General features: G+C 46.6%; 1 protein-coding gene across 2 annotated transcripts in view; it reads left to right on the plus strand.

The window, feature by feature from the left end:
* The window catches only part of CNTN5 (contactin 5), a 2,165,994-nt gene that overhangs the window by 2,025,009 nt on the left and 116,859 nt on the right, over window positions 1-24,126 (plus strand). For both annotated transcript variants that reach the window (XM_063951497.1, XM_063951498.1), the window contains 2 exons: window positions 927-997; window positions 4,616-4,850. In XM_063951497.1, coding sequence (XP_063807567.1) covers window positions 927-997; window positions 4,616-4,850 — 306 coding nt within the window. The remainder of the gene's footprint in view (window positions 1-926; window positions 998-4,615; window positions 4,851-24,126) is intronic.

The following is a 24,126-nucleotide window of genomic DNA, read 5'->3' on the forward strand; positions in this document are numbered from 1 at the left end:
TTAGTTACTCTGGAACATACTTGCCTACCTTCGCGGCATGTCCGGGAGGCTCAAAAAAATCAGTTGGCCCTCCCGAAACCCGGAAAAGTGGTCAAGTCTCCCAATTTCAGCCACACCCCTGCTGAATTGCATCATCGTAGCCATGCCCCCTGCTGTATAATGCCTGTAATCTCAGCATTGCATAGTAGGAGGCCAACACCCCCCCCCCCCACACACACACACACACACACACACACACACACACACCCCTGTACCTACTCCTCTGTACTGTGACACCTCCATCCCGCCCCCCCTGATGTGTCACACCCCGGCACTGCCCACTCCAGCTGAGATGACCTGAAGTTGGCAGCTATGCACATAGCATTGTTCTAAATACTGTAGGGCAGGCAGTGAAGTTGGTCGCACCGACCAATTAGATTCTGGCTACCATTTTATAGAATGTACTAAATAAATAATAGCTAGGACTCCAGTATTTACAGTACAAATAACACTATCTGAGAACACTCAGCACAAGATGTGACACCAACAATGGGATCCAGGGCTGGCTCAGAAAATGTACTTAAGTGACCACGGCTCTCACTGATTACACCAATGGATAGTGCTATAGTGGTGCAAGGCAATTAAGGTTACTCTGAACTCCAGGAAGTGCCAAAGTGAAGCTAATACTGTGTCCAGGAATACAACCCCGAGTCACCGGCTCTAATACCCCAGATCTGCTCTGGGAACATGAAAACCCACCATCAGCAGTCAGAAAAGTTATTGGAATAGTCAGTCATTAAGGCTGCCTCCTAAAGTTCAAGATCAGCATATATCCTCCACACGTGCAAGGGTTGTGCTTGAAAACCGTGCTCTGATGCAGCCTGCTGATTCTACCATGTGTATTAATGCCATAAAGATCATAATGACAATTGTATTTTCTGTCTTAGTGCCCAAAACTCCTCCAGCTAATGTCAGCGGTGGAAGTGGAAGACGCCATGAGTTGGTGATAACCTGGGAGGTACGCAATGTAATTCTTATTATATTTATCCATTATTTGTAGAATTTCCACACTAACATGTAGTGGGTGATGCAGAGCTGATGGCAGTATGCCAGGTCATGTGATCATTGGCACTGTGAGTAAGAATCAGCCCAATATATGGCAATGGTTATCTATACGGCATGTCACTTGAGGGTGTGCTGCAGACAACCACTGAATTTGTTCTAAAGCCGGGTACACGCTAAGCGATGCTTAAATGCCGGCAATGAACGACTATATCGTTGAACGATATAATGTTCAACAATATAGCGCGTACACACTAAACGTTATCGTTCAACAATAAAGATCAGTGACGTCACCGCCGGCATTCCCAGACATACAGCTCAGCCAATATTGGTGATCGCTGAAAGACGTGCGGAAGCGTGCATCGTTCACCATTAATACCCCCATACACAGTGGACGATATAAGCCTAAAACATAAACGATAACGACATTTATGTCGTTATCGTTTATTTTTTAGGCAGAAATCGCCCAGTGTGTATGAGCCTTAAGGAGCTGTTGGGATCTGGGAGGGAACCATTTTCCCGATTTCTCTATATACTGTACAGGTAAGGAGATAGACCCCTGTACTCGACTTTTATGTGTTCCGAAAGTAAGACGTTAACGGCGACAAGCTAGCGTCCCTCATTTTTGCAATATTGCTGCATTCCACTGTTAAATTGTTATATTGTATTACCATTTTTGTTTATATCGCACTGAGTTTTACAGATAGATATTTTAACGCTGTGTAAAAGCAGGATACCATCTACATGCAGCCATCAACAAATACTAGTCATCAGGGCTTGCAATCCAGTCCTAAATAAAATCAGAATACTGCATGCACACACCCATCAAATCATACTAGCAAAAGAGTTTGCAATTCAATTCTGTATAAAGCCCAATGAACTCCTGCACACCACCATCAACTGATACTAGTCCTCAGAGCTTGCAGTCCAAACCAGGATACCCCGTAATACAGGCAATAATATACTAATAATAGGCCACAGAACATGCAATCTAACCATGTATATAACTAGCAAACCTCCTGAACATGGCAATCTATTAATACTAGTAGCCCCAGAGCTTGCAATCTAATCCTGTATAAAAAAAATCTCTTGCACAATGCCATCAACTAATACTAGCCCCCGGGGGATGTAGTTAATATACCAAAGGACAGCATTTTGGTGGAAATCCAGACCCCAGAATCCCGATTGTTCTTTTAGTGGGACAAGCTCGCGTCCTGCTGCAGTGGGTGGGAGGTTAGGTTTAGGCATTAGAAGGGGGTTTAGGGTGCAAGGACGGGACGGGAAGGGTATGGTTATGTACCGGGGAGTGGGGGTTAGGGTTAGGTACCGGGGAGTGGGGGTTAGGGTTAGGTACCGGGGAGTGGGGGTTAGAGTTAGAAGCTAAGAAGGGGAGGTTAGGGTTAGGCACCAAACGGGGTGGGTTAGGTTTAGGCAGCGGGCAAGGGAGGGTTAGAGTTAGGCACCACCTGGCACCACCAGGGAGGGTTAGAGTTAGGCACCACCAGGGAGGGTTTGAGTTAGGCACCACCAGGGAGGGTTTGAGTTAGGCACCACCAGGGAGGGTTAGAGTTGGGCACCACCAGGGAGGGTTAGAGTTAGGCACCACCGAGGAGGGTTAGAGTTAGGCACCACCAGGTGGGGTTAGAGTTAGGTACCACCAGGTGGAGTTAGGCACCCACAAGGGAGGGTTAGGATTAGGGTAGGAAACAGGTGAGGGTTATGGTAATTTCTGGGGGTGTCGGGATACTGATGGTCGGGATGCCGCTGTTGATATTCTGACCACCAGCATCCTGTCCTTCGGGAAATCATACTGAATCCGTCCCCAGAGCTTGCAATCTAGCACAGTATAACGCCTGGAACTCCCCTACATACAGCCACTAACACCAATCCCTTGAGCTTTTAGTCTAACCCTGTATAAAACCATAAGACCACTTGCACACAGCCACAAACTAATACTAGTCACCCGAGCTTGCAATCTAACACATGTAGCACACAGATTACGATCTAAATCACGTATTACCTACATACTGAGCCTTTGTCCAAAAAGCTTACAATCTACCACACATATATCACTAATACTTAGTATTTGTCCCCATGTTTCACACAGGTACTGAGATGTCATTCCTACAGTTTACAGTATAACATACTGTATGTATCACACAGATCCTGAGTCCTTGTCCACAGAGCTCACAATCTAATACATGTATCACACAGATACTAAGCATTCATCACTACATTTTACAAACTTAAGAGGGGTACTCACGGAGCAATCGCTGCTTAAAATCTAAGCAATCTGATTAGATTTCTTAGATTTTAAGCAGTGATCTCTCCGTGTGTACCCCTCACAGCTATCGCGATGCGCAGGCCCACGCATGGCTACCGCTGGTGCTAGATTGGCCTGCATGCAGGCCAATCTAGCGGGTCGCTCACTTTAACCGCTGGGTGAAATGAGCGGCCCCCCCGTCTCCCACCGCACGCTCTGCACACATCGCGCTGTGCTGAGCGGCGGGAGATGTGTGCTGAGCGGTTCGCTCAGCACACATCTCTCCCCACATCTGCCAGTGAGTACTGGCCTTAACACACAAATTACACAGATACTGGTTCCTCATCACCTACAGAGCTCACTACCTAACATATGTATCACACAGATACTGAGTCCTTGTCCACAGAGCTCACAATCTAATACACCTATTTCACAGATACTGTACTGAGCCTTCATCACCACCAGAGTTTACTCACACCCAGGACTCACAATCACGTGTCATAAACATTTTAAACTCTTATCCACGGGTTTACAATCTAACATGAGTGTAATCCAGGTACTTATTAGTACTTGTCTCCGAGTATCTTGTCTCAAACAGTACATAGAAGTGATTTCAGACCTCGACCAAGCTGTCTGGTATAAAGCACATCTCAGTGGCAAACGCAGGATTTCTAGAGGGGGGTTTCCAAAAGCAATACGCAATCTCCCTCTCTGCGGAACATTGGATCAAGTGAGTGAGTCTTGGGGAGTGTTGGAAGAACCCAGTAATGACCCTAGACATTAATGTAAACATTGTTTTTTTATATACTGGATACTGTATGGAATACAGTATTGATATTTAACACTATAAGTTGTCTATACTATATATCAAACATATTTAAATAATATAAATAAAATAAGTGGTCAGGATAAGGTTAAACATACCATAATAAATAAATAAAATAAATACACAAACATAATAGAACCAGTTTTGTACTTTCTAAGCTCACATTCTCCCACTTCATGGTAAAGCTCCTGTCTTTTCTTTCTAGTAGCTACTCTCTGGTCCAGTGCACTGATTGGGAAGACTCAGATCCACACATATAGCAAACTGGGTAGAAGAAGCTTCTACCATCGGGCATGTGCAGCAGCTCTGCTCTGCTCTGTCCCTTACACTGCATGATGTGACGGCAGCTCTAGTAATCGTATTCTATAACACTGCTAATGTCAGAATTTGAGCCACTTGCCAAGAGGAGGGGGGTTTCGGGGCAACCGGAACTCCCCCCCACACATCCAGCTTGTATATGATAATCAGTGATATGTCTCCAACAGCCTGTCTCAGAAGAGTTTCAGAACGGTGAAGGATTTGGATACATCGTGGCCTTTAGACCCAATGACACAAGGGGTTGGAAAGAGAAAATGGTGACTTCTTCTGATGCCTCCAAATTTATCTACAGAGATGAAAGTACCCCGCCACTCACTCCGTTTGAAGTTAAAGTCGGAGTGTACAATAATAAAGGCGATGGACCCTTCAGTGACATAGTGTTTATCTGCTCTGCCGAGGGAGGTAAGTTATATTGCCATAGTAAAACATTTCTGTGAAAATGTATTTATTTTATTTTAGTCATAATTTTAATCTTGTTTCGTCCTTATCAAATGTCAGCGAACATTGTGAATGGTTCTTTTGGGGAAAATGATGTACAGAACTTTGGCCCCTATTTATCAAGCCTTGGAGAGTGATACATTTCACGGAGATAAAGTACCAACCAAGCAGCTCCTAACTGCCATGTCACAGGCTGGGTTTGAAAAATGACAGTTAGGAGCTGATTGGCTGGTACTTTATCACCGTGCTATTTATTACTCTCCAAGGCTTGATAAATCTGGGCCTTTATTTGTGCACCACTTCATTGTATATCCTATCTATATCCTATCTCATTCAGTGCCTTCTGCAAACTAAATGCTGTGCAATGACTTGAATAGATTTCATATATTTAATAATGTAATGGCTTTTCCTAAGGAATGTGGCTAACAACTTTCCGCCACATTATTACATTTCTGGTTTCCCTCCATCACTATTAGCTCAGTGCAGCTGGCTCCTGTAGTTACTGTTAATGGGGATCACAGCTGGATGACTCAGAAACGTACTGGTATACTGTACAGAGCCAGATCAAGGTAAAGGTGGGCCTGGTGCTGAAAATGCTCAAGGGCCTGTACTGAGAAGCAGAGGAGCTATGACCAGTGGCCAGAGACATACATGTGCCCCTTATTTTTATCAATAAAATATATGTGCCCCCTTAGTCATAATTATTGTATCTCATTCATTATATATATATATATATATATATATATATATATATACTGTATACACAGTATATATATATATATATATATATATATATATATATATATATATATATACACATTTATTTATTTATTTTTCTGACCAAATAACACCAAAAGCGCCTCCTAGTGCAATACAAGATTATTCAAACTGTCAGTTCTACAATGATTTCAGAGTGCAAACGTACCCAATATTGAGGCAACTATGGGGGTCATTCCGACCCGATCGCAGCGTGCTTTCCTTCGCACAGCTGCGTCCGGGTCACTACTGCGCACACGCGGGGGCCGTAATGCACACACGCGTCATTGACCAGCGAGAGCCGTCGCCAGGCAACGACACCGACAGCCGATAAAGCGGTTGCAGCGGCGATCGCAAGAAGATTGACTGCAGGAAGGCGTTCCGGGAAGTCAACTGACCGTTGGAGACCATTTTCGGGGAGTGGTAAGAAAAACGCAGGAGTGTCCAGGCGGACGGAGGGCGGATGTCTGACATCAAACCCGAGCCCATCATCGCTGGATCTGTCGCACAGGGTAAATATGTCCAGGGCTGGTCTTGTTTGCAGGAAACTTTTTTAGCATAGCAGGGCTGCACAAGCGATCGCACAGGATAGTCCTTACGTGTTTCGCTGTCACAAGGGGCAGCTTTGTGAAAGGTTTATAAACCTTTCACAAAGCTGCCCCTTGTGACAGCGAAACATGTAAGGACTATTTTTTGGACCCCAAAAGGACTCGATTGCAGCATCCAGAAAAATCGGACAGTGGATCTATAATGTGGGACTCATTGGGACTCATTGGTGTGCCATCCTGTGAAAATATCCACCTAAAACTCCCTCATCTGTGTGCTGGAGCCTGTGCCACCTGGACCACCGCTAAGGGAAGTACTCTATCTTTGGTTGTTATTATTGTGGAATAAGACAGCCCCACCAGCAAAAGGCAAACTAACAATAAGGTCCACCTACCACTGGATGACTACTGCCATCGTCCTAAGTGTCCAAGTTATAACCTAAAGACTTTTTTACAGCTCCATTCTTTTCACACATTATATTGTATATTTTTATGTTTTATTGATGTTTTTAAAGTACATTGATTTAATGCTAAATACCATTTATTTATGGGAAATATGAAATAAATATCATACTGCTTTTTTATCACATACACCTGTCAGCTAATAATATTGTATTAGCACTGTTTGTTTGTTTTTGTATAAGTATATTGTTTGGATTGACTATCTAATGTGTTACAGCTGCTTAGAGAGATCACTCTAATTAAGCGCGTGGTGACCCACTTTTCAAGTGAGGTTAGTTCACACTGAATTAGGCCCTATATGCTTTGTGTGAGCCTTATAAACCCTTTAGGGGACATCCTCATTTCTAGACACAGGGACCGGGCTTCACAAATAGTTCTCCTATACAGGGAGTATGGAAAAAAGAGGATATATGGTATAAGAATTTTTAGACATTTATTTACAAAAAGCACCAAAAACATATATTTAGTTCCATTAAAAAAAAAACTTATCTGAACAGCTGCACAGAGGTAACAATTCTAGATGGAGCCAACTAATAGGAGAACCAGCGGGATATTCCTCAACGTGTTTCACCCACTCACAATGTCTGGAAATGAGGAAACCCTCTATGGGTTTACAAGGCTCACACAAGGCATATAGTTGCCTCAATATTGGCTACGTGTGCACTCTGAAATCATTGTGGAACTGACAGTTTGAACCATCTTATATTGCACTAGGAGGTGCTTTTGGTCTTAATTTTGTCAGATATCCTGTTGTACTGCAGGAAACTACTTTAGAGCGGCCACCAGGACATTGGGAAGAGACTCTTTTTGTATAAGGGACTGGCTTTTCTTATCTGTTTCCCTATAACTCTATATTAATTATATGTTTTGGCGTCAGAGGCGGAACTACCATTGTTGCAGCCCGTGCATTGCGCCGGACCCTTGAGGACTAAGGGGGCCACTGTTGCCCAGACTAGCAATGAGTTATCCCCTGGACCCCCCACAGGCCATTTTGAGCAATGTCAGATGAATGGCCCAGTGCAATAAGCAGGGTGGTCCCCACTGCCTGAGGGACCTGCCCCTTACCGTAGGTAGGCAGGGCTGACCTTGTGTGTGCCAGACTGATAAAGGAGTCTGCCACCTATCAGTGCTGATGAGCATATCCACATACTGTACTACCTCTAGCTAACAGACAGATGTTCTGATTCACTGCTGTCTGTAAAAGAAAGGCAGCTCACAACCCATAAAGGCCTATACACACTGGGCGATTTTGAGCTGAGAGCAGGTCACTTTTGGTGTGTTGAGCTGCTTTCAGCTCAAAGCCGCCCAGTGTGTATGCACAAGCGATGAGCGGCGAGCGCTGATGCGCGCTCCCGCTTCATTGCTGGCGGCCGCCGTTCATCTACTGGTATTACCAGTAGATGAACGGCGGGGTGAGCGGCTTTCCATAGCGTTCTGCTATGGAAAGCCGTTCACCCCCGCTGACATCGCTGGGCAGGGGAAAAAAGCGCTCAGTGTGTATGCACCTTAACTGTTACTGTCATAGTCTGCATGACCGAGTGCCAAACTGAGGAAAGCACAAGTGGTGGGGGCCCCTGGCCTAGACAGAGCAGAGGCCTCTGTGTTCCTGCCCTACCAAGGTACATGGCCCATGATTTCTGATCCGAGCTGAACATTGTGCTTGTACCCCTGTTACCCATTGCCTCTTACTGTCACCCTCTCCCTGTCACCCACTGCCTCCCCCTGTCACCCTCTGCCCATTGCTGTCAACCCATTGCCCTGTGGCATATTTTTAACTAGGACTGGGGTGTAGGGCGGGTGCCCAAATTATATTTTTGCACCTCGGCCCACCACTCACAAGTTCCGCCACTGTTTGGCACAATTGTCATAACTTTTTTCTAATATATATATTTGCACTGATAAAATAGCAATGTTTTCTGCAGTCCCCATATTTTCTGTGGTGTATTGGTTATTATTTAACTGTCTACTTCTTATGTTAATCCACGATAGGCCAATGAGTGTAAAAAAAAAAAAGTCCAATTGATGCAAGCCACGCTACAACTACCTGACGCAAATTCATTACGCATTGACAACTTTATAGATGGGCAGCCAATCAGGATCAAGCTCTCATAACTCCGTTTGACAAATACTGTACATAGAAGAAATACATTGGAGAAATATATATATATATATATATATATATATATATATTTGCTAGTAGTGGTGGTAAATGGCGCTGAGTCCTTCTTATAACGACCTATCCTTTCCGCAGTGATAAATTTCCAGTGTCTAGAGTACACTCCTCCAATATTCTATTTCGTGGGGTGGCAGCCCTTTTCTCCAGTGGTTAGCTGTTCAAGCCAACCAGTTGTAAGTCTGGAAAATAAAAAGTGAGAATAGGCGCCTCCTAGTGTAGTATTAAATGTATGATATGACCATCACCCTTAGTCTCACCCTGTAAAGTGGAACTATACCGTATATGGTGGAATTCCAACCACCTTTAAAATAGCATAGGGTCACAATCTGAGCGACGTCATCAGTGATGTTCTGTTAGTGTTCCTCCTTGTTGTTACTCACATGGTCAAAATAAAAGTAGAAAAAAGGACCGATAGTGTAATACTTTTTACACAACAATATACATTTATTTGGAACTAGTCCGACAGTAAAAACATTGCCCGTACCATATAATAAATTAAAAACAGCTTATCTGTATTTTAAGTCGTCCATACGTGTAAACACTCACACGTATGGACGACTTAAAATACAGATAAGCTGTTTTTAATTTTTATATTGTTGTGTAAAAAGTATTACACTATCGGTCCTTTTTTCTACTTTTATTTTGACCATGTGAGTAACAACAAGGAGGAACACTAACAGAACATCACTGATGACGTCGCTCAGATTGTGACCCTATGCTATTTTAAAGGTGGTTGGAATTCCACCATATACGGTATAGTTCCACTTTACAGGGTGAGACTAAGGGTGATGGTCATATCATACATTTAATACTACACTAGGAGGCGCCTATTCTCACTTTTTATTTTCTATATATATATATATATATAAAAAAACCATAAAGGTGCCTTTAATAATAAATGATTCTACGACAGACACGCTGACTAATCAGTTCCAGCAAAGTTTCAATACGCCTAATACACTAATAACATTTCTATAATAGGCCAGGTAGTGCCCCGGCTCATCTGTAAGCTCTTCAGTAATAACAGTGTGTGAAATAGCTTCACTCTCTCCACACCGAGGCGTTTATAAATCATTTTATCTCTTCCACTTTCTTCTAGTCATTCCCACCTGCAGCAAAAAACAACAAAGTACTCACTTCGATTGCGTCCTTGGAGCCTGTCAGTCGGTTTATTAAACATAAAAACCTGTCTTTCAGGTCATATATATGATGAAGGGATGTGAGAGAGGTGCAATCTAAAATTTAAACATCACCGCCGAGATTATTGGATGGTGTCTGCGCTGTAAAGAGCCCATGTCACAAGACGGTTGAAATTAAATTATTTTCTTTTCTTTTTTTTTGCAGTTTATTTATGAAAAGTTTTTTATTATCGAAATTACAAAGCGTGTGGTCATAGCCGGTGCTAGGGTGTTTGGCGCCCCCCTGCAAACTATAAATTTGCGCCCTCCCATACTTTACAAAGGGACAGCACAGATAATGCTTTTACACATAATTCTCCCTGTAGTAGTGCCGCTTACACACGTAACGCCCCCTGCAACAGTGACGCTTACATACGTAACGCCCCCTGCAACAGTGACACTTACACACGCAACGCCCACTGTACCAGTGCCGCTTACACACGTAACACCCCCTGTACCAGTGGTGCTTACACACGTAATGCCCCGTGTACCAGTGCCGCTTATACACGTAACGTCCCCTGTACAAGTGCCGCTTACACACATAACGCCACCTTTACCAGTACCGCTTACACACGTAACGCCCCCTGTACCAGTGCAGCTTTCACACGTAATGCCCCCTGTAGCAGTGACGCTTATACAAGACGCAACGCCCCCTGTACCAGTGACACTTACACATGCAACGCCCCCTGTACCAGTGACGTTTACACACGCAACGACCCCTGTACCAGTGATGCTTACACACGTAACGCACCCTGTAGTAGTGACGCTTACACACGCAATGCCCCCTGTACCAGTGACCAGGGCTGTTTCTAGCCAATTTGGCTCCCAGTGCGAGATTTAAAAATGCGCCCCCCCCCCCATGCCTAGATTTTTTTTAAAAAAACTTGCGCGCGCACCCGGCAAGGGGGCGTGGCCTCATCTATATGGGTATGGCCTGATTTAAATGGGCATGGCCTCGTCTGAAAAGACTACCTCACAATCCAGTTTTTGACCCTGCTCCAACAGATCACGACCACCACAGGAAAAAAAAATTCTACCATATTAAGCCCCACACAGTAATGCCCCCTGCACCATATTATGCCACACACCGCAATGCCCTTGATACATTAAATCCCCACACTACGGCAGGCAAGAGTCCCCATTTCACACATTACGGCAGGTGTACCCCATTTTACACATTGAGAGAGAGAGAGAAAGAGAATACTTACAGAGGCGATTACCGCTCTTCGGCCCGCCTCACCAGTCGCTCCTCGCGCCGGCCTTTCCTTCTTCCTAACTTGGATCCCCCTCTGTACACCACTCGGGGGGGGGGGGGGGGGAGTTTCGCAGAGTGATGGGGTTGCGTCGTGACGTAACAACGCAACCGCGCCATTCCATCAAACTCCGCCCCCCGAGCGGGTTACTCGGGGAGAAATAGGAGGGGGAAGCAGGGAGCCACAGTTGGTGCCGAGGCGGGCGCCCAGTGCGGTTGCACTGCTCGCCTTCCCCAAGAAACGGCCCTGCCAGTGACACTTGCACACACAATGCCCCCTGTACCAGTGACGCTTACACACGTAATGCACCCTGTAGCAGTGACGCTTACACACGCAACGCCCCTTGCACCAGTGACGCTACCACACGTAATGCCCCCTGTAGCAGTGATGCTTATACAATACGCAACGCCCCTGTACCAGTGACGCTTGTACACGTAACGCCCCCTGTACCAGTGATGCTTGCACACGCAATGCCCCCTATACCTGTGACGCTTACACATGTAACGCACCCTGTAGCAGTGACGCTTACACACGCAACGCCCCTTGTACCAGTGACGCTTGCACACGTAACGCCCCCTGTAGCAGTGACGCTTATAGAAGACGCAACGCCCCCTCTACCAGTGACGCTTGCACACGTAACGCCCCCTGTACCAGTGATGCTTGCACACGTAATGCCCCCTGTACCAGTGACGCTTGCACATGCAATGCCCCCGTACCAGTGACACTTGCACACGCAATGCCCCTTGTACCAGTGATGCTTACACACGTAACGCCCCCTGTACCAGTGACGCTTGCACACGTAATGCCCCCTGTACCAGTAACGCTTGCACACGTAATGCCCACTGTACCAGTGACGCTTGCACACGTAATGCCCCCTGTAGAAGTGACGCTTATACTAGATGCAACGCCCCCTGTACCAGTGACGCTTACACACGCAACGCCCCCTGTACCAGTGACGCTTGCACACGCAACGCCCCCTGTACCAGTGACGCTACCACACGTAATGCCCCCTGTAGCAGTGACGCTTATACAAGATGCAACGCCCCCTGTACCAGTGACGCTTGCACACGCAACGCCCCCTGTACCAGTGACGCTTGCACACGTAACGCCCCCTGTACCAGTGACGCTTGCACACGTAACGCCCCCTGTACCAGTGACGCTTGCACACGCAACGCCCCCTGTACCAGTGACGCTTGCACACGCAACGCCCCCTGTACCAGTGACGCTTACACACGTAATGCACCCTGTAGCAGTGACGCTTACACACGCAACGCCCCTTGCACCAGTGACGCTACCACACGTAATGCCCCCTGTAGCAGTGACGCTTATACAAGACGCAACGCCCCCTGTACCAGTGACGCTTGCACACGCAACGCCCCCTGTACCAGTGGCGCTTGCACACGTAACGCCCCCTGTACCAGTGACGCTTGCACACGTAACGCCCCCTGTACCAGTGACGCTTGCACACGCAACGCCCCCTGTACCAGTGACGCTACCACACGTAATGCCCCCTGTAGCAGTGACGCTTATACAAGACGCAACGCCCCCTGTACCAGTGACGCTTGCATACGTAACGCCCCCCCCTGTACCAGTGACGCTTGCACACGTAACGCCCCCTGTACCAGTGACGCTTGCACACGTAACGCCCCCTGTACCAGTGACGCTTGCACACGTAACGCCCCCTGTACCAGTGACGCTTGCACACGTAACGCCCCCTGTACCAGTGACGCTTGCACATGTAACGCCCCCTGTACCAGTGACGCTTACACACATTATGCTGCACAGTCACACATATACAACATACACATATACATACACAGCACACACATACCGTACATACATTACACACATACAGTACAAATACACACACACACACACACTTTCTCACTCACTCTCCCTCAATTCACCATCTGGCTGGCTGGCTCTGTTTTCTGCCTTCTGTCTTCCTCTGCAGCATGGCCATGGTCCCGTGTAGCTCCACCCCTCAGCGCCGATAAGCCCCGCCCCTATTTCGGCCAGGACACACACAGACACTGGACTAGGGGGGTAGGGGGAAGAATCATGCAGCCGGCACCGCTGCCTGTCAAACATTGTGACAGGCACAGCAGCCGGCAGCAGCAGTAGGGGCCCAGGCGCAGCAGTGGGGATGCAAAGCAGGGAGAGCACCTCTCCAACCCTGGCGCCTACCTGCTTTGCATCCCTTTGCTGAGCGGGTAGCGCCGAGCCTGCGTGTGGTATTGTGTGTGTATTGTGTGTTTAAGTTAAGCTAAAATGAAATTCTGTATTGAGTATACAGAGGATAGTTTTCAATGGTCATGTCTGTTGGTAAAATTACAGACATCTTTATTTTAATATTATAAAAAGGGGTCTATTCATGAAGCAGTGAAAAGAGTGGAGAAAAGGACCATTGGAGAAGTTGGTCATGCCATGGCAACCAATCAGCTTTGAAGGAAGCCTTTATCAAGTACATTTTATAAAATATAAGGGAGATGCTGATTGGTTGCCATTAGTAACTTCTCTACTGGCCCGTTTTTCCACTGTTTTCACTGCTTCATGAATAGTCCCCCTAAACATTTCATAGCGTATTACCAGTGATGGATTCTTCCTCCTTTCTTCAGGGGGGCAACACGCAGCAGGGGTCATTCAGGTATGGTTGTACCTGAGACCATCGGTGCAAAGTACAGATTTTCAGTACTTTGAGCGTGCGCAGGACCCATTCTGCATGTGCACGAATAGGTCCTGCGGCATAGGACACAGGCCGGTATCAAACTGGGTTACAGTCTGGTGCTGTTTCGGGGGTAGGGAGGGGGCGGCAATGGGCTCCATTCTGAAGAATTGGGGCGTGAAGCCGCCATTTAGGGGGTGAGAAGAGGCCAGGGATCTCTATCGTAGAAAAGAGATTTCCTGGCCTCTGCGATCGCCATCTTGCGTGGCACCATAGGTGCATTAAGCCGCCCTATCCTAGGACGCAGCTCGGATCACTAATGTAGCAGGAGGCGTCTGCATGTATTAGACCCCTCCAGCTGTATCAACTTCCAAGGAAGCAGCAGTGATAGGACCTTCAACCACACCTGAATGACCCCCAGCCTGCCTAAACAGCAGCACTGTAAATGGTGGTGATAAACAGGGAGCGCACAAGCCCTTTTACTTCTTGGGGCTGTATTGACTGAAGCACATTGTATCCTTACAACCTCCCCACCCTGTTTCTCCCCCACAACTTCTAGGGGCTGCATCGGCTGCAGGCCCTAGTAGCACATTACATGCATACAACCTACATACCCCCCCACCCCATTTCTCCCCCACAACTCCTAGGGGCTGCATCGGCTGCCACCCCTAGAAGCACTGCATATTAGAGAGCAGGCAGAGAGGCAGGAGCGTGGCTTCCTACTGGAAGCACTATGCAGATCGTAGTCCAGTCTGCCTGTCCAGCATGCGATTAGCAGATAGTGCTTCCAGTGGGGCGCCACTGCAATTACTGGGGGCCACTGGTGGTGGCGGATTCTTACTAGGATGGCTGCGTATCTTCAGCCTCTAAGTAAAATCCGGCACTGCATTTTACCATCACACATCTAGTATTAATGATAACCTCTTACAGAGCTTTAGGAATGTAATATGGAATTTCCATAGAAAATATATTCCTTCTTGAACTAAGTAACTCTATTTATCATTCTGATTAGAGATGTGCACCGGAAATTTTTCGGGTTTTGTGTTTTGGTTTTGGGTTCGGTTCCGTGGCCGTGTTTTGGGTTCGAACGCGTTTTGGCAAAACCACACCGAATTTTTTTTTGTCGGATTCGGGTGTTTTTTTCAAAAAACCCTGAAAAACAGCTTAAATCGTAGAATTTAGGGGTCATTTTGATCCCAAAGTATTATTAACCTCAATAACCATAATTTCCACTCATTTTCAGTCTATTCTGAACACCTCACACCTCACAATATTATTTTTAGTCCTAAAATTTGCACCGAGGTCGCTGGATGACTAAGCTCAGCGACCCAAGTGGCCGACACAAACACCTGGCCCATCTAGGAGTGGCACTGCAGTGTCACGCAGGATGGCCCTTCCAATAAACACTCCCCAAACAGCACATGACGCAAAGAAAAAAAGAGGCGCAATGAGGTAGCTGTGTGACTAAGCTCAGCGACCCTAGTGGCCGACACAAACACCTGGCCCATCTAGGAGTGGCACTGCAGTGTCACGCAGGATGGCCCTTCCAAAAAACACTCCCCAAACAGCACATGACGCAAAGAAAAAAAGAGGCGCAATGAGGTAGCTGTGTGAGTAAGCTAAGCGACCCTAGTGGCCGACACAAACACCTGGCCCATCTAGGAGTGGCACTGCAGTGTCAGGCAGGATGGCCCTTCCAAAAAATACTCCCCAAACAGCACATGATGCAAAGAAAAAAGAGGTGCAAGATGGAATTGTCCTTGGGCCCTCCCACCCACCCTTATGTTGTATAAACAGGACATGCACACTTTAACCAACCCATCATTTCAGTGACAGGGTCTGCCACACGTCTGTGACTGAAATGATGGGTTGGTTTGGACCCCCACCAAAAAAGAAGCAATTAATCTCTCCTTGCACAAACTGGCTCTACAGAGGCAAGATGTCCACCTCATCATCATCCTCCGATTCATCACCGTGTACATCCCCCTCCTCACAGATTATCAATTCGTCCCCACTGGAATCCACCATCACAGCTCCCTGTGTACTTTGTGGAGGCAATTGCTGCTGGTGAATGTCTCCATGGAGGAATTGATTATAATTCATTTTAATGAACATCATCTTCTCCACATTTTCTGGAAGTAACCTCGTACGCCGATTGCTGACAAGGTGAGCGGCGGCACTAAACACTTTTTCGGAGTACACACTTGTGGGAGGGCAACTTAGGTAGAATAAAGCCAGTTTGTGCAAGGGCCTCCAAATTGCCTCTTTTTCCTGCCAGTATACGTACGGACTGTCTGACGTGCCTACTTGGATGCGGTCACTCATATAATCCTCCACCATTCTTTCAATGGGGAGAGAATCATATGCAGTGACAGTAGACGACATGTCCGTAATCGTTGTCAGGTCCTTCAGTCCGGACCAGATGTCAGCATCAGCAGTCGCTCCAGACTGCCCTGCATCACCGCCAGCGGGTGGGCTCGGAATTCTGAGCCTTTTCCTCGCACCCCCAGTTGCGGGAGAATGTGAAGGAGGAGATGTTGACAGGTCGCGTTCCGCTTGACTTGACAATTTTCTCACCAGCAGTTCTTTGAACCCCTGCAGACTTGTGTCTGCCGGAAAGAGAGATACAACGTAGGTTTTAAATCTAGGATCGAGCACGGTGGCCAAAATGTAGTGCTCTGATTTTAACAGATTGACCACCCGTGAATCCTTGTTAAGCGAATTAAGGGCTCCATCCACAAGTCCCACATGCCTAGCGGAATCTCTCAGTGCTAGCTCCTCCTTCAATGTCTCCAGCTTCTTCTGCAAAAGCCTGATGAGGGGAATGACCTGACTCAGGCTGGCAGTGTCTGAACTGACTTCACGTGTGGCAAGTTCAAAAGGTTGCAGAACCTTGCACAACGTTGAAATCATTCTCCACTGCGCTTGAGACAGGTGCATTCCACCTCCTATATCGTGGTCAGTTGTATAGGCTTGAATGGCCTTTTGCTGCTCCTCCAACCTCTGAAGCATATAGAGGGTTGAATTCCACCTCGTTACCACTTCTTGCTTCAGATGATGGCAGGGCAGGATCAGGCGTTTTTGGTGTTGCTCCAGTCTTCTGTACGTGGTGCCTGTACGCCGAAAGTGTCCCGCAATTCTTCTGGCCACCGACAGCATCTCTTGCACGCCCTTCTCGTTTTTTAAATAATTCTGCACCACCAAATTCAAGGTATGTGCAAAACATGGGACGTGCTGGAATTTGCCCATATTTAATGCACACACAATATTGCTGGCGTTGTCCGATGCCACAAATCCACAGGAGAGTCCAATTGGGGTAAGCCATTCTGCGATGATCTTCCTCAGTTGCCGTAAGAGGTTTTTAGCTGTGTGCGTATTCTGGAAAGCGGTGATACAAAGCGTAGCCTGCCTAGGAAAGAGTTGGCGTTTGCGAGATGCTGCTACTGGTGCCGCCGCTGCTGTTCTTGCGGCGGGAGTCAATACATTTACCCAGTGGGCTGTCACAGTCATATAGTCCTGAGTCTGCCCTGCTCCACTTGTTCACATGTCCGTGGTTAAGTGGACATTGGGTACAACTGCATTTTTTAGGACACTGGTGAGTCTTTTTCTGAGGTCTGTGTACATTTTCGGTATCGCCTGCCTAGAGAAATGGAACCTAGATGGTATTTGGTACCGGGGACACAGTACCTCAATCAAGTCTATAGTTGGCTCTGCAGTAATGATGGATACCGGAACCACGTTTCTCACCGCCCAGGATGCCAAGGCCTCAGTTATCCGCTTTGCAGCAGGATGACTGCAGTGATATTTCATCTTCCTCGCAAAGGACTGTTGGACAGTCAATTGCTTGGTGGAAGTAGTAAAAGTGGTCTTACGACTTCCCCTCTTGGATGACCATCGACTCCCAGCAGCAACAACAGCAGCGCCAGCAGCAGTAGGCGTTACACGCAAGGATGCATCGGAGGAATCCCAGGCAGGAGAGGACTCGTCAGAATTGCCAGTGACATGGCCTGCAGGACTATTGGCATTCCTGGGGAAGGAGGAAATTGACACTGAGGGAGTTGGTGGGGTGGTTTGCGTGAGCTTGGTTACAAGAGGAAGGGATTTACTGGTCAGTGGACTGCTTCCGCTGTCGCCCAAAGTTTTTGAACTTGTCACTGACTTATGATGAATGCGCTGCAGGTGACGTATAAGGGAGGATGTTCCGAGGTGGTTAACGTCCTTACCCCTACTTATTACAGCTTGACAAAGGCAACACATGGCTTGACACCTGTTGTCCGCATTTCTGTTGAAATACTTCCACACCGAAGAGCTGATTTTTTTTGGTATTTTCACCAGGCATGTCAATGCCCATATTCCTCCCACGGACAACAGGTGTCTCCCCGGGTGCCTGACTTAAACAAACCACCTCACCATCAGAATCCTCCTTGTCAATTTCCTCCCCAGCGCCAGCAACACCCATATCCTCCTCATCCTGGTGTACTTCAACACTGACATCTTCAATCTGACTATCAGGAACTGGACTGCGGGTGCTCCTTCCAGCACTTGCAGGGGGCGTGCAAATGGTGGAAGGCGCATGCTCTTCACGTCCAGTGTTGGGAAGGTCAGGCATCGCAACCGACACAATTGGACTCTCCTTGTGGATTTGTGATTTCGAAGAACGCACAGTTCTTTGCTGTGCTTTTGCCAGCTTAAGTCTTTTCATTTTTCTAGCGAGAGGCTGAGTGCTTCCATTCTCATGTGAAGCTGAACCACTAGCCATGAACATAGGCCAGGGCCTCAGCCGTTCCTTGCCACTCCGTGTGGTAAATGGCATATTGGCAAGTTTACGCTTCTCCTCCGACGATTTTATTTTAGGTTTTTGAGTCCTTTTTTTACTGATATTTTGTGTTTTGGATTTTACATGCTCTGTACTATGACATTGGGCATCGGCCTTGGCAGACGACGTTGATGGAATTTCATCGTCTCGGCCATGACTAGTGGCAGCAGCTTCAGCACGAGGTGGAAGTGGATCTTGATCTTTCCCTATTTTTGGAACCTCAACATTTTTGTTCTCCATATTTTAATAGGCACAACTAAAAGGCACCTCAGGTAAACAATGGAGATGGATGGATACTAGTATACTTATGGATGACGAGTGACTGACGACACAGAGGTAGCTACAGCCGTGGACTACCGTACTGCGTCTGCTAGTATAGAGATAATGATATAAATATATATATATATATATATATCACTACTGCAGGTATATATAATATAATGACGGACCTGCTGGACACTGTCAGCAGGCTCCTAAACTACTAGTATGAAGAAGATAGAAAAAAAAAAACCCACCACAGGTAGGTATACAATTATGGACGAGCACTGATGACACAGAGGTAGCTACAGCCGTGGACTACCGTACTGCGTCTGCTAGTATAGAGATGATAATGATATAAAAAATATATATATATATCACTACTGCAGGTATATATTATATAATGACGGACCTGCTGGACACTGTCAGCAGACTCCTAAACTACTAGTATGAAGAAGATAGAAAAAAAAAACCCACCACAGGTAGGTATACAATTATGGACGAGCCCTGATGACACAGAGGTAGCTACAGCCGTGGACTACCGTACTGCGTCTGCTAGTATAGAGATGATAATGATATAAAAAATATATATATATCACTACTGCAGGTATATATAATATAATGACGGACCTGCTGGACACTGTCAGCAGACTCCTAAACTACTAGTATGAAGAAGATAGAAGAAAAAACCCCACCACAGGTAGGTATACAATTATGGACGAGCACTGACGACACAGAGGTTGCCACAGCCGTGGACTACCGTACTGCGTCTGCTAATATAGAGATGATAAAGATGATAGAGATGAACAAAAAATATATAACACTACTGCAGGTAAATATTTATATAATATAATGAATGACGGACCTGCTGGCCACTGTCAGCAGAATGCGTTTATAGAATAAAAAAAAAAACACCACAGGAGTGTTTAACTTTTTCAGGCAGACAATATACTGGTGGTCACTGGTCAGTCACACTGGCAGCAAAAGTGTGCACTGTACTCCTGCTATTATAACTGCACCCCAGTCTCCCCCACATTTCTGCTGTGTGAGCAGTGAGCACTCAGCACAGTCAGATATACATAGATATATCATGCAGCACACTGAGGCTGAGCACAGATATGGTATGGAGCGTTTTTTTCAGGCAGAGAACGGATTAAAAAAAACTAGCAAAACTCTGCACTGACTGTACTCCTCCTAACAGCTCTCCCCAATCCTCCCCACAATAAGCTAAGCAGCAATCAGATCAACTAACTACTAACAGTAACTATAAATGGAGAGGACGCCAGCCACGTCCTCTCCCTATCAATCTCAATGCACGTGTGAAAATGGCGGCGACGCGCGGCTCCTTATATAGAATCCGAGTCTCGCGATAGAATTCGAGCCTCGCGAGAATCCGACAGCGGGATGATGACGTTCGGGCACGCTCGGGTTAGCCGAGCAAGGCGGGAAGATCCGAGTCTGCCTCGGACCCGTGTAAAAAGGCTGAAGTTCGGGGGGGTTCGGATTCCGAGGAACCGAACCCGCTCATCTCTAATTCTGATGCCAGAAAACAGATTCTACATCACGGCTTATCACAACGATAAAATAATCTTCTGTCTCCGCAGTTTATCATTATAGGTTTTTGGGGCAGCTGAGCAATACCCAGCCCTCCAGCTGGGATGTAGTTATAATTCTGACATTCAGAACATCAACAAGCAGAAGGGGGACAGTGGTAATGTATGTCAAAGCCATCATGCTGATATAAAAGTACTGCGATGTAAAGCATCATTACCATCTTGAGTTTCCAAAAGTAAACATGATGTGTTATCATAAAGCCAAAACAGTTATAATGCTTTACATTGCAGTACTAGCCTGTCAGCATGTTGGGGTTCAACATACAGTACTTTGTCTTTTTTCTGCTTGTAGATATTCTGAATGTCAAGACCGTACCCCTCCAGTTATGCTGGCTGGCAGTATTTAAGAAGAGATCGCTTTGCTGGCCAGACAGACCTCTTCTGTATAGATGCGTGACTTTGCATTTTTTTCCTCTAGGAATAGCGGCATTGTGGCAGTGCGGGATGTTAATTTGCTAAGAATCATGTTTAAATCCAAGATCAAAAATGTCGGGCATCACTGGGATTAGTGAGAGTTTTTCAAGATCAAAAACTCAAATTTACAAAGAATCATATTTGACGGAATCTTGTTTTTCGATGGTCTATGTAATCATGTCTAGTCGCATGTGCGAGTTCACTCGTGTTGTGCCCGAATTCTGTAGACCTGCCCGTGAGCGGTATCCGGATGATATGCCCAAATTCTGTAGACTTGCCCGTGAGCGGTATCCGGATGATTTGCCCGAATTCTGTAGACCTGCCCGTGAGCGGTATCCGGATGATATGCCCGAATTCTGTAGACCTGCCCATGAGTGGTATCCGGATGATAGGTCGACCGTCAATGGGTTGACACCAAATGGTCGACATCTGTATGGTTTACATTGTTATGAACCACAAGCAGTGGTTCATTCCTGTTTGCTCTCTGTTCATGAATTTGATGTTATATTTCTGTTTGCATGCCAGGATTTCTCTTGTACTTGTTTAGGATACTCTTGTTGGCCGCCTGTGGTGAGTCTATTTAACTGCAGCCTGTTTTCTATGTGTTAAGCCTCAGCTGTCAGATATTTGGTCATTATGTGGTGAGTCTGTGTACTGCAGTCTGGCTCTTGTCTGTGTAGCCTCACCTGCCAGTATTTTGGCCATTACCTTGTGCCTGGCTTCCAGCCATCCTGATTGGGGCGTGCTTCCCTTATTACCCAGCTAGCCCTGCAGTCCTGGGCCGGTGATAGAAGTTTGTTGTTGTACCTGTATGTTCCAGTTCTTGGTTAGCTTCCTACAAGCTTGTTCCTGGTCCCTGTCAGCAGCTTCCTGTGGAGCCTGTCTTCTTGCCTCTGGTGTGTTCCTGTGTCCAGCTTTGGTACTCCAGTATCCTGTGTCCTATTTCCCGAGTCCGGTCGGAGGGGTCGTATTCCTGCTGTCCTCCAAGTTGTCTCCCAGAGGAGTGGTCTGGTATCCGAAGCCTCGGAGGTCCGGTAGTTTCCTGCGCACACCTTTCGTGGTGTTGTGAGTAGCGGCGCTGCCGTGCTTATTGGCTGAAGCCGTACTTTATTTTTGGTTGTGTCATTTGTGCATAGATTCCCACATTGCTATCCTCGCTTTATTACGACCGGGTCGTATTTGTCAGTTAGGCTGCATTACCTTATTTGCTGTTGTTCTTGCGGCCGCACATAACCACTTTGTTATTTTATTAGTATACTTCTCAGTTTTTCGTCGCATCTGGTTTAGTTAGTTTTCCCCTTGTTCTCTCTTGTCTCGGTTAATGCATTGTCATCCATTAAGACCGGGGGGCATCGGAGTCTGGGCGGACCTAATCCGCCCATTCAAACGCGGCTGCCGTGGGCACAAGAAACTATAGTCCTGTAGGCGTTAATCGACCACAGGGAAGGACAACTGAGTCAGGGATTTTCATTAGGTGTAGCTGCGTGCCCCAGTTCAGTCGCAGCTTCACGTATCTGTCCTTCTGCTACCACCCGATCCCATGGGTTCCCAGTACACGGAACATAACAGACATGGTCAACAGGTTCAAATGGTCGACATAACAATAGTCAACAGAACATGTGGTTGATGTGAGTTTTTTTTATTTTATTTTTTATTTTTTTCAACTTTTTCATTCTTTACCATTCACATGGACTACAGTTGATGAATGCAGCAATATCAGAGCGAGTCACTTTGCCCAAAGCATGGCGAGTGATGCGAGCCATGTGAGGGGACCCTGTACACTAATTCAGCAATTCCATGTGCTGAAAGCTAAAATTTGACACCAAAAACACATGAAAAACTCATGTTGACCTTTTCAAGTGACGACCATTTCCGTGTCGACCTTTTTACACATGTCGATATTGTGCATGTCGACCATTTGGTGTTGCTCTAGACACTGTCGACCTTTCATGTTAGCCAATCAGAGATATCGCATTAGCTGTGCAGCATAACCGATGGCCAATATATCTTCAGATCTATCCAGGGCCAGATCTACCATTAGGCAGCTTTAGGCGGCTGCCTAGGGGCACTGGCCCTTGGAGGGCGCCACTGAATTCATCTAGCGAAAAAATGAAGGACGTCTCTGTATCCGCCCTACTCCTTTTACACTGCGCTGACCGCTGCTGTGGGTTTAATCAGGTGAAGCTGCCGCTACCAGGCTGTACCACATAGTGCCTCAGCGCTTCCTCCATGCTGACATGTGTAACATCAAGTCATATGAAGCCACATAGGAGGCGAATGTAACTAGGGACGCCCCCATGGCTGTTTCTCATAGTCCTGATGCACCTCCTCTAGGCCTCTGGATCTCGGCTGTCCAGCAGCACCTGTCTACAAGTCTGCACCCACAGCGTAACTGTAATGGTGCATCTCATACCCAACCCCAATTAAATATTCCCACCAGACCCCATGTACAGTATATATAAAAAAGTAACATTAGCCTCGGTGTCTTACAGCATATAATTTCTAACATGCTGGCTAGCGTTTATACATGAAGAATAGACGGCACTCAAGGACTTTTAAAGTGAAAGTATATTGTGAGCAAAGTCACAAAATTTTGTGACTGTTTATAAAATACATTATCACTTTAAAAGTCTGTGAGTGTTGTCCCTTTTCTCTGTATATGTGTAAAGATGCAGTTCACCCCAGCCCACCTAGTGGCCACCTGTATCTCCCCTTTGGGAGGTGTGTGTGTGTGGGGGTGGGGGGGGGGGGAGTGTTGCAGATTAGGGGAGCTAAGCTGAAACTTTACCTACGGTGCGGCGAGATCTTGCACCGGCCGTGGATATATCGGCACATCTGGCTGTGGGTACGGCAAGTCCGCTAACTGCCCATACACTTGCTGCGGGGGCTGATGTCACAGCTAGGCGGGCAAATTCAACAGACCGCCTGGCTGTTGTGTTTGCGAGACTGAGACAACAAGCTTATCTGGATCAACTGTTCTGTTGACGCACCAGCGGGTCATGATGGTGTGTACCCAGCCTTAGTCATTCAATTTAAATATATTTAGTCACTTGAGTCTTCATTCTTGTGTTGATAGCCTACATGATAAACGTCTGTAACTCATT

The sequence above is a fragment of the Pseudophryne corroboree genome, chromosome 2 (genome assembly GCF_028390025.1).
Source record: "Pseudophryne corroboree isolate aPseCor3 chromosome 2, aPseCor3.hap2, whole genome shotgun sequence".
Classification (NCBI taxonomy): Eukaryota; Metazoa; Chordata; class Amphibia; order Anura; family Myobatrachidae; genus Pseudophryne; species Pseudophryne corroboree.